The 15,923-nt window shown below is 39.1% G+C and overlaps 2 protein-coding genes across 3 annotated transcripts; both read left to right on the top strand.

The window, feature by feature from the left end:
- Positions 1-2,729: 2,729 nt before the first annotated feature.
- LOC120287912 (acyl-coenzyme A oxidase 4, peroxisomal) lies at positions 2,730-8,301 on the top strand. Its single transcript, XM_039301254.1, is given in 14 exon segments — positions 2,730-2,908; positions 3,341-3,445; positions 3,614-3,720; positions 3,876-3,953; positions 4,331-4,454; positions 4,555-4,628; positions 4,731-4,790; positions 4,936-5,045; positions 5,836-5,995; positions 6,942-7,018; positions 7,106-7,143; positions 7,146-7,276; positions 7,360-7,452; positions 7,922-8,301. Coding segments are annotated over 14 exon segments (1,317 nt in total). The 5' UTR covers positions 2,730-2,880; the 3' UTR covers positions 8,054-8,301.
- Positions 8,302-10,349: 2,048 nt separating this feature from the next.
- On the top strand, positions 10,350-14,301 carry LOC104421716 (protein trichome birefringence-like 3). 2 transcript variants are annotated; one of them, XM_039302003.1, is made up of 7 exons: positions 10,350-10,653; positions 10,736-10,970; positions 11,364-11,541; positions 11,680-11,879; positions 12,688-12,846; positions 12,951-13,164; positions 13,589-14,301. In XM_039302003.1, exons 1-7 carry the CDS (start codon positions 10,368-10,370, stop codon positions 13,772-13,774), a joined length of 1,458 nt encoding a protein of 485 aa, XP_039157937.1. In that variant the 5' UTR covers positions 10,350-10,367; the 3' UTR covers positions 13,775-14,301. The 2 variants fall into 2 exon arrangements, with proteins under 2 accessions (XP_039157937.1, XP_010032111.3); XM_010033809.3 differs by lacking the exon at positions 13,589-14,301 and having other exon boundaries at positions 10,351-10,653; positions 12,951-13,565.
- The last annotated feature ends 1,622 nt before the right edge of the window (positions 14,302-15,923 follow it).

The raw sequence follows: 15,923 nt of genomic DNA, 5'->3' as shown, positions 1-15,923 counted from the left end.
TTATACTCAAATGGAGATAAAGCGCAATATAAAGAGTATACAACTTTAGCATCTAGTGCTTCTCTTTTAGTGATGTCTACATCAGAGAGGTTTCTAGCTTTTTGCCTTATTCTTTGCTCAAAGAAGCCTCTGGTCTTATGTCTTTCAAAACAACGTCCCACTCCAATGGATCCTTGGATCTGATGAATGCTTTCATCTTGTTTTTCCAGATGTTATAGTCTTTTCCATCGAAGTATGAAGGCCTTGTGTCACTCTATCCTTCCATAAGACTCGGTGCAATATTGCTAGCCATTAGCCATAAATAGATCATTAACTCAAAAGTTAAAGGGTAACTTGGCTCTGATACCAATTGTTATGGTTATAACTATCACCTAGAGGGGGGTGAATAGATGATTATGCGGAAATGAAAGAATTTAAATAAATATTGCAACGTGACAACTTCCGATGAAATTGTCGATCTTCGATGTACAATTCTAACACAATTAATGTAAGGGATAGAGAATTGCACACAAAAGTTTATAGTAGTTCGGCTTTTACAAGCCTAAGTTCACTCTCTTGTGCTACAGCCTATTTGCTGGAATTCACTAGTAACAACCGATAAGAGATTACAAGTCCTGAGCTGTAAGTACTTAAGTTTGTGTGAACCACTCCTCATACTCTTAACCTCTAAAGGGTTACACAATATCGCTCAACAAAGACGAATATATGAAATCACAAAAACACTCTTCAGACTCTCGGAATTAAAAGCTTCAAATCTCATGAATGCGAATTAATTCCTTCAGCTTCGAAACCTTCTATTATACTTATTCTAGTCCAAGCTAACCGTTGGACATATCTCCAAGAGGACTTATCCAGCCAATCTACCCGTTGCCTGGATCTATTTGAGAAGATTTGAAGGCTTCAAGATCGCCAAGATTGATGCTTTCCATAATTTTTGCTGCCCATACAATAGTTCGGGTTTCCAAAAAGTCGAGTATTTACGAATGGAAAGAATGTTTCATCTTTACAAAGAAATCCCACGAAAGTTGAACCTCTGAAAGATATTTGCAAGACTTTCCTTTTGAAACTCTTTATAAGTATGGTAAAAAATCCAATCAATTGCCACTAGCCGTTGCATTAGGATATTTGATTCCTTCATAGCCGATTGACAGAATGTATAAGGAATGAAGTAATAAAGCCATGACTCGGTTCTAATTGATAACTTCGATCACATCCCATGAGACTTTCTACCTAAAAAACTTCTTATCAGAAAAAAAAAAAAAAAGCAAAAAGTCTCTAAGTTTTGTTAGTTATTGAAATCACATAGGGAATGTTTTCTCAACAGGACCTAGATTAGCGTGATAGGTAGTAGGATTGCATGAAGACGTTCGCAAGAGGTCAACTATTGAAAGCAGCTATAGGCTCTTCCCTTTTATGTTTTCTATTACAAAGTTTTTATGTGTCGTTTGTGAGCTCTTGTGGTGCAAAAGATTAGCAATTTCTTTTCCTAAAAATACATGGAGTATTTGTTGCTGTAGAAAAATCAGGGTAACCTCCTTGTCAACTAGTTTACAAGTTTCATACTTTCAAAAGTACATGTCCTACCAAGATATATAGAATTCGTAAATTGCAATCCTCTCGCTTAGCATGCAAAAGTTTACAAAAAAAAATACACAAGGGCATCCATTTTGTCGTCACAATCTGTCTCGTATATTTATAATAGAAAGAAAGAGGCCGATCTTCTAAGTATGATAGGGGGGAATTTGTTCTAATTAGAAATAGAGAAAGATAGAGTTCATTATGAATTCTGAAGGTAGTATTTTTTAATAAAAAGAAAAGATTCAAGCAATACTCTAGAAGGAAAAGTGTCCCAAAAGTCATAAACATATCGTATAATGGTCAATTCAGTCTAAATTTTTTTGATTTGAACGATTTCGTATTAAACTTTTTAACAATTTGACAATGTAGTCATTTCGGCCAATTTTGATTGGGAGTCTATGCGGCACAACCACAAACTTAGTGATTTCAATTCAAAATTAGTTCAAATAACTATATTGACAAATTATTAAAAGGTTTATAACTAAATCGACCAAATTAGAAAATTTAGAATTAAATTGGATGTCATATAATTAGTTTTTAACTTTTGGATAATTATCCCTTACTCAAAAGGCAAATACAATAAAGATAAAATTTATGTGCAAACCCATTAGGAAAAAAAAAAAACTTATGCCTGCACTACTGAATGGTCAATTTGCCTTTGGAGTTAATTTGGTAATGAGACTTTCGCGTGTCAATCCTCGTCTACTAATGAGCTTGTGAATTGTTGTTACACTTATAAAGGATGTAATATAACTCCATAAAACAAAGACAATTTCACTTGTTTTAATTGCTCTCTAAATTTTGGTTATCTCTTAATTTTTTTATTTGTGCAATATAATCCCTAAACTTTAACTAATTTGATTGTAACCTATTAACTTTTGATTGATGTTTAATTTAGTTTATACATATAAAAATATTCAATGTTGTCTTTATTTAATAACAAAAATAACATTGAACATTAAACATTAAAATTTTAGATGTAATTTAGTTAAAATTTATGAATCACATCTAATAAAAATGTAAAGTTATAAAATCATATCACATTATAGGTTCGTCAGTATCAATTACTTATTCAATCGTGTACTCTGTCTTGACCCACCTAAATTTGCGTGCCCAATCTCTCCTCCATCTCCCCCAAGGTAACTGCCAGCTCATCCTCGTGCCATCGCAAACGTCATCCTCGTCTCGTCGTCATCTTCCTTGGATGAACTTTCGGAGTAGACCGACAAGCAAGAATAGCTTCGTTTCTCTCCCTGCCTTCTTCTCGTCGATCCTTCGTCATCGTCTTGACCCCGCCTCGCCATGACGGTTCGCGCGTCTCCGAAACCAGGTTGGTGTTTGCTAACTTGTTAGCTCCAGTTCGGCGCTTTTGCCGGATCCAAGCTCTGTCGGGTTCCGGGTGAAGTTTAGATTTTCACCTCTCGGGGTCTGCAAATTTCGGAGGCCCTGTTGATTTACGTGCCCGCAAGATCCATTCGATGGAGAAGAAGCAGCTGGGTCGTCGTTGAAATCCTCTCTCTCCCGCTCTTTTCATCTGGGTCTGAGTGTGTTGGAGTCTTGTCGAATTGGTCATAGAGTTTGTGTTGATTAGATTGATGGGAACTTCGAGTATCTGACAAGTCTTGCGATGTTCGATGGATCGAGGTCCAATTATCATGAGTTGCCCAAGAATCGTTTGGACGCTTTCATTATGGATATCATACGTAGCAGAAGCATGGGTTACTTTGATTCTGATGAATCCGATTTGATGTCATCCTTTCAGATAATCTGGAAAAGGAGGAGAGGAGTTCTTATTTCGGTTTACCGGGATTGGATGTTTCAGTTGGATTTCCTCAAGCAACTCCAGCTTCTGTCTTCCCTCCTTGCAGTAAGGAAGTTTGTTGTTTTGCTGCTCTATTGTTGTTGTTCAAAGCATGGATCAATTAAGACTCTGAAATAAATTTTAGACGTGCTGCTAGACTCAGGCCCTTTTTGTGGTCCATGCAAGAAACGCTTTTTTCCCTTATGTTTCTTCTTTCACATTTATGGGCTTCAGCATCGGATTATTATCATTTTGATGACTTATTGACTCCTGAGGAGCAAGCTATCCGTAAGAGAGTCAAAGAATGTATGGAAAAGGAAGTTGCTCCAATCATGGCAAAGGTATGGTTCCCGAATATTGTTCTTATTTGCATCTAAAATGTGGTTGCAGTGCCTAGTCATGCCAGAATAAACTTTAGCTAACACTTGATACTCAAGGTTGTCTGATTTCTTATACTTTATTTAGACAATTTTGATATTGACTTTTCCACCTTCAGTATTGGGAGAAGGCCGAATTCCCATTTCATATCATTCCAAAGCTTGGCGCCCTTGGTATTGCTGGTGGCACTATTAAGGTACTTGTCTGCTTTGTCAATATATCTGGCCGTGGTAGTTATGTGCAATTACAAAAATTCTTGTTAAAAAAATCCAGTTTGTTGTTTCTTATTATATATATCTCACATTATCTTTGATATTTATAGAAAACATTTGACCATGAAGATCTGGGTGTATAATGACAAGTATCTTGTAATGCATGATCATCGACTCCATTCGTTATGTAGCACGTCTTGGCCAATGCATATATATGATGTATGCAGTTCACTTGGATTGAATGTTTAGCTGCTGCCATTTATGTCATGCACCATGATTCAATGAACCTGGAAGAATCAGTCCCATTGCTGCTTGATATTGTTTTATGGTGACTGATGCTTGACTTGTTTTGGCTAATTAGGGTTATGGTTGCCCTGGTCTCTCCATTACTGGAAGTGCTATTTCTACAGCTGAAGTTGCTAGGGTGGATGCTAGCTTTTCTACGTTTATTTTGGTTCACTCTTCCTTGGCGATGCTCACTATTTGTATGGACTTTATCTTCTCTATCCTTCTTTTAATTCCCTTTGAGGGAGTTTATTACAAAGTGTTAATGCTAATTCTTGTTGACTTGACTATCAAGAGTAGCATTATGTGGTTCCGAGGAACAGAAGCAGAAATACCTACCTTCTTTGGCAAAATTGGATACTGTGGCTTGCTGGGTAAGTAGGCTGACTCTTAAGTCCGCACCGCTTCTCATCATTACATTTGAAACTCTTTTCTCCTGAAGTCTAGCTTTTTAATATTCCTTTGCTTATCCTTAGGCTTTGACAGAACCTGATTATGGAAGCGATGCGAGTGCTTTGAAAACATCAGCTACAAAGGTATGGTTTTCACCCAGTATACTTCCGATGTCTAAAACAACACCAATCAAGAGAGAACAACTCTATGGATAAGTAAATATTTAATAAACAAAGAACCTTATAAAATTTGAAGTATTTTGTTTTACTTCTTATGGATCTCTTACAGGTGGAAGGGGGTTGGATTCTCGAAGGCCAAAAGCGCTGGATTGGGAATAGTACCTTTGCAGACTTGCTGGTCATTTTTGCTAGAAATAGTTCAACCAATCAAATAAATGGGTATGCTAAATGAGTTTGCATTTAGGATGTCCGATGCTTGCTTGTGCAGCCACTATAGTTTCTCTCATGCATGCATTTGAAATAGGCGTCTTGATTAGCATGGATTTTGCTAAATGAGTTTGCATTTGTATGGGTTTTGGTTTGCTTTGAAGATAGGTTGGAAGTAGTAGATTCTATTTACATGTTGACACAATTATTTGCTCTGTTCATGGCTCTTCTTCTTAACCCCTAAAAAAAGAGGAGGAAGAGGAAAGAGGCATATTTATCTCTCTCACACAGGCAGGGTAATGCAGGTAGTGAACAACTGTTACGACATCATAGACGATGTTTGACTGAGGTTACGATCATAGAGCATTTTTTTTTTTTTTTTTTTTTTTTTTTTTGCATGACTGGATTGTGAACGCATATATGATTTGCTCGATGCAGATATATACCTATTGGGTGGAGCATTTTAGATCATGTAAACCCAAACCACCACTAAACCACCCCCCCTGGGTGCTTCTCTTTCCCCCCTTCTCTCTCACCACAAAAACAAATGGCAGTGGAAGCACATTGATTTATATTTTAGTAATAGATAAGAATGTCCCAGTAGAATCTTCCATCTTGGTTGGTGAGGATCAATCGAGCTGGGATCAAGGGATTAATGAACCTATTAGGATGATAATTACTAGGATCTTACTTCAGTAGTTAGTGGTCTGTTCTCATCCTTCGGATCTCCATATATACTCTTTCAATGGATTTTCATGAGCCTAAATAGGCGTGGACATTTACAGAAGGTTTTGTGTTGCAGATATATAGTAAAGAAAAATGCTCCTGGATTAACAGCTAGAAAAATGGAAAATAAAATTGGCCTGCGCATTGTCCAGAATGGAGATATTATCCTTAAGAAAGTCTTTGTCCCTGATAATGATAGGTTGCCTGGTGTCAATTCATTCCAGGATACAAACAAGGTACAAGGTTGCCATTTCCTCCTGCTTTCATTTGTTGGTCCTAGATATTAGGCATGATGATATGCTTTTAAGTCAATTTGAAGGTGGAGCTTTCTTAGCGCAATATAGATACAGTTGATTGTCATCAGTGCTTTCAAGTCAGTGCATCTTGAGATGGCATTAGGCAGAAATATTGCTGGCATTACTGCTGTTACAATGCTTTTGTGAATTAGGTTTGAGCTCATGTCTTTCTCCCTTTATGGTGCAGTACCTCTATTGCCTCGGGAAAGTGGCCAAAAACATCCTTGCCTTTTTACTGTAGTTAGAGGACTTAATAATGACATTATCCTTCATCAAATTTTGCAGTTGGTGTTTTAATAATCACATTCACTAGCTATTTACAGCACAATCTATGAGTTCAATAAACTTAATTGACAGGAAATGGATTACTAGTTGAGTGGAATTTCCAAGCAAGTTTGTGGACTGGGTTTCCCTGTATAGATTATGCAAACACAATTAAAATGAGAGCTTGAGGTGCTTTTTCCAGCTTATCCGTTGGTTCCCATCTAATGTAAATGATGTAGATCAGTCCTGTGTCCTTGAGATCATGATTGCATGGTATGGTAATGGTAATTTTGTGGTCTTTCAGCCTAATCATGTGAGAACCATGCGTTGAGGATTCATTTTCTACTCTTTTATCTTTTGGTTTTTCTTGTTGTGAACTCACAATGACGTTTTACTAGAAGATGAGACAGAATTACTTCTCTGAAGAATAATATTTTGTATAATGCTAAAGTTTTCACCCTTTGTTTATCCATCTTGACGCCTTCTAAGCTTGTTTCATGTATTGTACAAGTGCTTGGGTACTCTTACCTCTGTTTAGGTGTGTGTCCATTTGTTAGTTCATCTATGTTAACTTTAGAGTTAAGTTGCAGAATCTAAATGAGTATATTCTTATGTGAAACAGGTGCTTGCAGTTTCACGTGTTATGGTTGCTTGGCAGCCCATTGGACTTTCGATGGGAGTATATGACATTTGTCACAGGTGGAAACCACATGAAGGCTTTTGTTCTTTAGATACATAGTAATGGAATTCAAGTGACTAACCTGACTGTTTATGAATCATTCAAAGGTATTTGAAGGAGAGGAAGCAGTTTGGTGCACCACTGGCTGCTTTCAAATAAACCAACAGAAACTTGTCCAGATGTTGGGAAATGTTCAAGCTATGTTTCTTGTTGGTTGGCGCCTTTGCAAACTCTATGAAAGTGGTACAATGACCCCCGGCCATGCTAGTTTGGGAAAGGTAAAGCTAATTCTTTTCTGCTTTGTACTGTTTAGCTGGTAAATTCACCATGCAGTTTAATTGGCTCATGGATAACTTTTCAGGCATGGATCACTGCGAGGGCACGGGAAACAGTAGCTTTGGGCAGAGAGCTGCTTGGTGGCAATGGGATCTTGTCTGATTTCTTGGTTGCAAAGGTTTGTTCTGCTTCTGAATTCTGACATTTCTGCATACTATGACGAAATGGGCAGCCTTCCTAACTTATATAAGATGGCGAAATGGATTTTGTTCTTTCATTGATGCAATAGTTGGCTTTAAAATAAATTACATGCTGTTATTATACGGCGCAATCTGCATCAGATAACTTTGTGTCAGCTCTCCTTGTGCCCGAAACTACTAGGTCACCTGGTGAGTGAATTATAAGGCCAAGTATTTGAAGGCCTAGTGGTTGCCAATGGGTTGAAATACTGTATCCATGCAATGCAAAAATTGAAGTTTGTTGATATTTACAGAGGATGACTCACAAGTGCAGAGCTAATTAATCCATGATCATGGGAATTGTTTCCAGTTCCTTGGAGCATGAACATTTAGTGGAGATGGACATAATATCCAGTCATATAGGGTGGACTTTTCCTATCAGATAAAATTGTTTCAATCGTCCTGCAGGCATTCTGCGATTTGGAGCCAATCTACACATTTGAAGGCACTTATGATATCAACAACTTGGTCACAGGCAGGGAAGTCACAGGTTTGGCCAGCTTCAAACCAGCTGCATCGAGTCAAAGAAGTCGCCTGTAACTGAGTAAACATCTTCCCTGTAACCTTCTACAGACCTTCTACGGGGTTTGTTTGTTCACGTGGGTTCTGTAATCTGGTACTATAATAAACCAGGAACAAACAGTCTTGATCATTTAGACTGGCGTAAAATAAGTTATGCAGGCGTTTACTGTTTACATCTTGTCTAAGGTAAAATGCACAGCATAGACTTAAGAAATAACATTAGATACTTGCGCTTGGTTCAATAGCCATTATCTATTGTTTCAAACTGGGTAAATCTCCTTTGTCATTCTTTGAAGATTTCTCGGGCAACAAACATCTCTACTGCCACTCATAATTTGTTTCCTGAGAAGACGACGTGTGAATTGTGAAGATTTACTCGTTTTGCCAAGATAAATCCAAAATTGAAATGTCATTTCAAGTTTTGAGCTAGAGGCTCCAAGTTAAATCACCAAAAAATTGCACGTTGATAGTAAGTTTGAGCAGGACCTTGGCCAGGAAGAAATGAAAGAATCACATCACCTTGCCAACTGATCTAATGACAGAAACTGACAAGAACCAAAGTCACTGAACCGATAAATGGTTTGAAGCACAAGTCAATTGAGATAGCATAGCCACTTCATATGTTTGATGTGAACAGCAACATCGGGACCCTATACCTTTACATCTTGACAGGTTGTCTGTCATACACTTGTATATAACATATGCCGACAGGGCACCCGACAAGGGTGAAAATGGTGCCAAAGTCACGTGGTTCTCAGATAACATGCCCATGACTTTGTGCACAAATTGAATGATATGATGTGGATCTTGGACAGTTATCTTGCCGCATGAAATGTACATACAATACATAAGGTGCGTGTCCATTGCGGATGTGAAGTTTTTGATGCATTTAGGCACACGGTCATGACACTCATGGGCTATGATAAATAATGAATGCTCGGACATTACGGGCAACAGGGACACGGCAATGTGATTCTTTTTGGATGTCCCGTTGACTGAAGTTAGTACTGCTGCTGACCTGAGCATTTTGATTTTGATTCAGCAAAGGCGAATCTGGCATCGGCACAGAGTACGTTCTGCTTTGAGAACGGGAAAGAGCAAAACGTAGTTTGTCATCTTCATCTTCTTTGTATTGGAAGATATGTGAAGTACTGATTATTGACTTATTATAATAGACATCGGCTGGATCATAAAGATAGAAAGATGACATGAGAAAACAAAATGTGTATCTCATTACATGCATGACATGGGAAGATTACTAGGATTTTCCTCCATGCCTCCTAAAACCTTGCGTATTGCTTTTGGAGGTCGTTTGTTGCTGTCGTTGACACAGACTGATTACTTCAAAGAGGTGCGAGATGGGATGTTACTAGTCTGATGTATAAGCTGCCTGCGTGATTCCTCGTTCTGCTTTTCTTTCACCATTTTAGATTCCTGATTTTTGTGAGTGGACGAAATGACTTGGTAGATTGCACTTCTTGATTGCTCGTCGTACATGACCATAAACGTAGTGTTGGAAGCACCAGAATAAGTAGACCTAGTCAAGAATTCTGATTTTCCGTTTGATTATACTTTCACAATTGCCAAAAGCCACGCTAACCATATCATAATACTCAATTTATAACCGGATGCCGAAGTGCCGATTTGAACTTCGATCATGGAACACGCTGAGCTGGAGTGCTCCATATACGATGGCAACACTTAAATTGCCAGTGACACATCGAATTTGACCTGTCGAAGAGTCCTGTGATGTCAGAACTTACAAAGCTTGATTGGATGGTTGGGGAAGGCTAGATCCTCAATCAGATGAGAGAAGGTTCCTGTGGCTTGTAACGTAAATGGTACATCTCTTCCAGCCAAAGGGCCTAAGACATTATCACACTAGTTGAGGCCCTACACGGGCAATACCTTGGATGACCAGCCCAAATTTCCATCAATGATTACATAGAAAAAAACATTGACCAATCTAATTTCTTAAAGCGTGTGACCAATTGAATCATCGCTAAATTAAAGTAAGATGATAGCAAACGTTATAAATGCGCAATAACGGAAATTGGTACTATCGCGTAGCTTCCTCTCTCTTCAGTTGCTGTGAAATCCTAGATGCAAGATTTTGCTGGTTTTCAACCTACTCGCAGTTGGGATGCTTCAGCGCACAAACATCTCAACTCATGCAATTGCTATCATCATTTGAAAGGACAACAACCTAAAAGGTCGAAGCCCATGCAACCGCATTGCTTTAACTTCACTCCTACTCTTATGAACAAACGCCAGAAAATATATATATCATCCATCATCTCTCTCTCTCTCTCTCTCTCTCTCTCTCTCTCTCATGATCCCAAGTTCATCATCGCCATCACCATCGCCATCACCATCATCATCAACTTCTTCCTCTCTCTCTCTCTCTCTCTGTCTCTCAGATACAATGTTGTCATTCATTCTAATCCTGTGCAAAATGAAGTCTCACAGGGCATACATCCCTCTATTTGTGGTCACAGCCCTGATATGCACTTGTGCACTTATGGTTCTCTTATTCACAGAGAAAGTCACTTCACTCTCTTCTTTCTCCATTTTCAGACTCATATCCTGCGCCAACAGAGATGCTCTCCCTAAATACAGTTAAGCCTCGCTGTCTCGCTCTTACTCTCCCCCATCCATGACAAAATTTTATTGCTGACAATTTGTGTCCCATCGATGCAGGAATTGGAAGTGGAGAATATAGGCCCGAGATCGACGACGACCGGTTCGAGTTCGACCCGGAAGAGTGCAATGACACAGCGAGAGGGAAGTGGGTGTTCAATGCTTCACTCAGGCCTCTCTACTCAGACCGGAGCTGCGCTTATCTGGAGAAGCAAGTGACCTGCAAACGAAATGGACGGCCTGATTCGGATTATCTCCATTGGGAATGGCAAGCAGATGATTGCTACTTGCCCAAGTTAGTTGAGAATTCAGCTGGTTTTCATTTTGGCCAGTGACATATCACTTGGTTTGCTTGATTATTACTCTTTCACATAAATTCAATGATACCTCTGATAACTCCTTTTTCTTTGGGTCATTTTCGAATACTCTCATGCAAGTCTAACATTTGTGCCCCAATATAAATGCTTCGACTCAAAGCATATACAGTCCAGTTCATTCTGAACTTGGTTGCAATGGGTATGGATTGCGGGTCAACCGTTGAGGAGGGAAAAAAGAACCATGCGCAACCCACTAGAATCCATAGCTAAGCTACGTATGTACATTGTTGAAGGGAAGCAAATCTAGGGCATTTCATTCATGTGACTCTGTTTTTTATTTATTTACTAATGCCAATTATTGTAATCTGCAGATTTAAACCAGAAGTTGCTCTGAAGAAGCTTCGGGGGAAGAGGCTAATGTTTGTTGGGGACTCCATACAGAGAGGCCAGTGGATGTCCTTCGTTTGCATGGTGCAATCCATCATACCAAAGGACCAGAAGTTCCTCAGTCGCTCTCCCTCTCGCTCTCACTTAATCTTCAGAGCCAAGGTGATTTCCTAAATGAAGGCAATCGATCATTAGTCTAGTGAGCTTGATTTCACAATCGTTCTACTTCGTCCTCATTCCTAGGTTAAATCAGTGCTAGCATAAGATTTTCATCTCATGCGACGTATCTTTGCATCTTAGGAATATAACACAACAATCGAGTTCTACTGGGCTCCATTTCTGGTGGAATCGAACACGGATCAACACATTATTTCAGACCCAAACAAGAGAATATTGCGCATTGATTCGATCTCCAAGCACGCCAAAATCTGGAAAGGGGTGGACCTCCTGGTGTTCAATTCCTACATTTGGTGGATGAGTGGTCCCCTTATAAATTCACTGTACTACTCGATCTTTTCAGCCTCTCCAATATACTATGTGTTGTTAGAGCATAATGATAGGAACATACTAACAAGTTTTTCATGAAAACCATGCTGCAAGTAGTGTGAAAATTTTTTACAAAAACATATTAATATCTATAGTTAGATAAAGTGCATTTTGTCTCGCTTTTAGCTTTGGACAATGTAGTATTTTATTAATACATCCATGATAGGATGCGATTGGAACGCACCGTTTCGTCTTAATACATTACGATAGAAAGACACTATTGAAAGGGTATGAAGGGAGATGTATAAAAGCCTCCTGAAGACAACCGTTGGATGTTGTTGTTGGCAAAACGTACGCTTAAAGAGAACGTACGCTCATTTTCTCTCCCATTTCCATCAAGGCGTTTAATTTCTTCTTTACGAGAATAGTTTGCATTTACGCCGTGAAAATCGAATGTTTTCCTCGTGATTGCATTCAGACTAACGTGAGATAGTCTTGTTCGTGATTCATCCGCAATTCAACGTTTGTTCCAGGGTTAATTGTTATTTGCGCATCGGAATCAAGTAAGTCGTCTTCTGCCGACTTGAACTCCAACAGACAAGCACCCTCGCTTTAAAAGTTGAAAGTACCCTCTCTCTTCTTCGTTTAACAATCCAATTCACATATATTTATAATTACAAACTACGAATCCATTTAATCAAATAATGATTCAATTTCATCTAAAAATGATCTAGTTCTCTTCATATGCAATCGATCTACGGTCACGCAGATGTGTATGGAGCGTATCTTTTTCATGAAAACTTGCTGATATAGTTGATGCAGGTGGGGATCGTTCGCAAATGGAGAAGAAGGGTACGAAGGGTTGGACAGGATGACGGCATATAGACTCGCTTTGAAGACCTGGGCGAATTGGATCGACTCCGCCATTGATCCGAACCGAACCCGTCTCTTCTTCACTACTTTGTCTCCCACCCACATCAAGTCTCTCTCTCTCTCTCTCTCTCTCTCTCATAAATTGCATGGACTTTATGTACACGGCGCAACCATATATGCGTGCTAAAAGTTTCTGTACTCTGCCTATGCAGAAGCGAAGACTGGGGCAATAAAAATGGCATCAAATGCTACAACGAAACGAAACCAGCAATGAAGGTCACGAGATCGTGGGTCGACAGAATGCCTGATGTGGTTTCCAGCATAGTGAAGAAGATGAGGGTCCCTGTCACTTTCATCAACATAACACAGTTATCCGAGTACCGGGTCGATGGCCACGTGTCGGTTTATGGTGAGAGCAGGGGCAAGGTATTGACCGAAGAACAGAGAGCCGATCCGTTGCGCTATGCAGATTGCATCCATTGGTGCTTGCCCGGAGTTCCCGACACATGGAATCGGATACTATATGCATACTTATAGAGACATTGGAGATCCATGCTTGACCCAAAACAGAAGTTAAATTATATATGTACATAAGTACATGCGACATTTAGGTGTCGACCACACTTTTCGCAAATGATTCAATTGGTCGTGCATGTTATTGTTGTATAGTAGGGTTTCAACTTTTCTTATAGTTCTTCTAAGAGCGGAGCTCTGATAAATCAGTCATGTGGTTGAATAATCAACCAAACCATTTGCGTATGGTTTTATCTTGTTGGACTTGATCATATACATGTGAACTTTGATTGTGGAGAGGACCCATTTTGATACATAGCTTGCTCCTCGTCTACAGATCGTTTCAGAACATGAAAAATGGCGGATCATGAGCAGGACAAGAGACGTCAGAAAATCTGCGCAGCACACACATCGTCACCTTCATCATGTTGCAAAGCTTATGGAGGCTAAAATTCGTCCTCTTGTAAACCTTTGGGGACGCAAACAAGACCAAGCTTGCCTCTCTACGAAACGGGCCATCTAGTTGGGCCGGAGTCCACAAAACGAGTCTCGACTGTTCAAACGCTTCCCTCACTTACGCCCTAGACAGTCAAAAGCTGAAGACTCACGCAGGATCGAGAGACATCGCGAAGAAGCAAGAGGCAACTTCATTCGCTCTCTCCTTGTATGCTATTTTAGCCACCCAAGGTCACTCCCCCACGCTCAGAGCTTTCACTGATCATAGGTTATCTTGGTCGAAGCTTCTCCGTTAGGCCATCAGGAATTGGTGCTGTTCCTGTTTGGTTAGTTTGCAGAAGCAAAAGCGATCTCAAATCTTCAGTTTTGTTGCTTTGCAGTCCTGTGCGTGCACTGCATATTCTGAGATTTGAGAAAATTTCAGAGACGAAACTGGCTGCCATTACTGAGTTGATCTTCTTAGATCTTTGGCGTTTGCCATGGGGTTTTGCCGGTTGTTTCTGCTAGTGTTGTTGTGTTTGCTCTAGTTCTTTTACTTCAGCTCCCTTCCACTTATTCTGCTTTTTTGCACTATTAGTGAAAGTTTTTGGCGCCGTTTTTTTGTATAGCTAATTTTTCCCTTAATATATTCTTATATTTACCAACAACAAAAAAAGTGGCGTCTTTTCTTTGCTTGCACAAGGCCTTCAATTCAAGGTCGCCGACCTCGCATGTAAGGTTGAGCATTGGTCGACGGTTAACCCTAGACCAACCCTAAACTGACCCAATCTAGTTAGTCCTGATCTGGTTTCTAAATGGACTGAGTCGGTCCTTGATTTTGGAATCCTTGGACCCTCTACTATACGGATTAGTTCTTGATCTTAAGAGTTTAGTGTTAATTTAATCTAGATCAACCATATATTATATATATATTAGGTATATTATATATTATATGCTTTTGTCTACTCTAAATCTTAAAACCTCTTCTTCTGGCTCTCTTCACAATTTAGTTTGCCATGTAATTAGAAAGTAGTAAGAAACCGAGCCCTAATTCAACTAAGATGAAAAATAAACCCTTTTCGCTCCTCTCGACCTTGCTCACCTACTCGCCTCTATTTACTCCCCTTGCCACTCACCTTTGTCCAACCGCCTCGCCTCTTTGTACTCGCCTTATGTGTTCATTTTTATGATTTATTTCTTTTAGCATATATGAAATTTCTATTATTACCTTATCTTATATTTATATATGATATGTAATGGTATTTATAGTTTAATTGCTCAATGTCATATTATGGATAGATATGTAATTTGCAATAGTACATTTGTCCTTTCAAAGAATACAAAAAATGAAAAAAAAAAATCAATTGGTCCCTAGTTAATCCTAAAACTAGACCACCCTTAGAATCGATTCAATCTTTAGTTCCAAGCTTAATAAAGTCAGTTCTCAATCCCAAAAATTGAGACTAATACTATATGGGTTAATCCCTGAGTTAAGTGCTGGATCACCCAAGATCATGCTCGTCTCTAGTTTAACGGGCTGGTAATTCATGTTGACTTTTTCTTGATCCAATTTGACTTTTTCATAATCTTTTTTCCTTTTTTGTCCAAACCCTACATATATAGCTATGAGTGCCCCTCCTCTTCATCCTCTATTTCTCTCTCAAAGTCTTGCTCTCGCTCTCTTTTTCAATCTCAAATTATCTCTAAAAACCTTCCATTTCCATCTCTTCAAGGGCAGTCTTTTCGTCTTTTCTCTACTCATTTGAACTAAGCGATCAATTTTCTTCCTCTTCCTTTCGCACTTCTGCCTGTGCCTGTGGTGGCTGAATTAGTTATATTTTCACTGCTATAAGTGTGTCCCTGATTCTTTTCATTGTTTCATATATGTTTTTTTTTTTTTTTTTTTTCTATTCATCTATTACAAGTCGTGGTGGACGGCGGCCTTAATTTTGTTGGAATGGAGTGTTTTGTTGGTTGTGATTGGCGGGGAGAGATGTCTCTCCATGTTTCAAGGGTTGTAGATGATGAGGCAACTACAAGTTGTTGATCTAGTTATAGTGATAGCTACGCCACATTAATGTCGCTTGAAGGTGTGAGGACCGCTTGGTGTTTGGATTGGGTGAAGTCCATTAATGTCGAAAAATTCATTGAGAGTGCCAAAAAGGTTGAATTGCATAAGTTTAAGTCATGCATATTTCTTTTTTACTTGTTGATCTCTTTGTATATCTAATGAGCGA

Source organism: Eucalyptus grandis, chromosome 1 (assembly GCF_016545825.1).
Source record: "Eucalyptus grandis isolate ANBG69807.140 chromosome 1, ASM1654582v1, whole genome shotgun sequence".
Taxonomy (NCBI): domain Eukaryota; kingdom Viridiplantae; phylum Streptophyta; class Magnoliopsida; order Myrtales; family Myrtaceae; genus Eucalyptus; species Eucalyptus grandis.
Note: the sequence above shows the minus strand (reverse complement) of the source record. Positions and strands in the feature narration are given on the sequence as shown.

Bases quoted from the DNA above. Each gene is read 5' to 3' on its own strand.
- LOC104421716 (XM_039302003.1), top strand. From the start codon at position 10,368: ATGATCCCAAGTTCATCATCGCCATCACCATCGCCATCACCATCATCA. The intron at 10,654-10,735 runs GTTAAGCCTCGC...CCATCGATGCAG, and splicing joins AGATGCTCTCCCTAAATACA to GAATTGGAAGTGGAGAATAT. The intron at 12,847-12,950 runs GTCTCTCTCTCT...CTGCCTATGCAG, and splicing joins TTGTCTCCCACCCACATCAA to AAGCGAAGACTGGGGCAATA.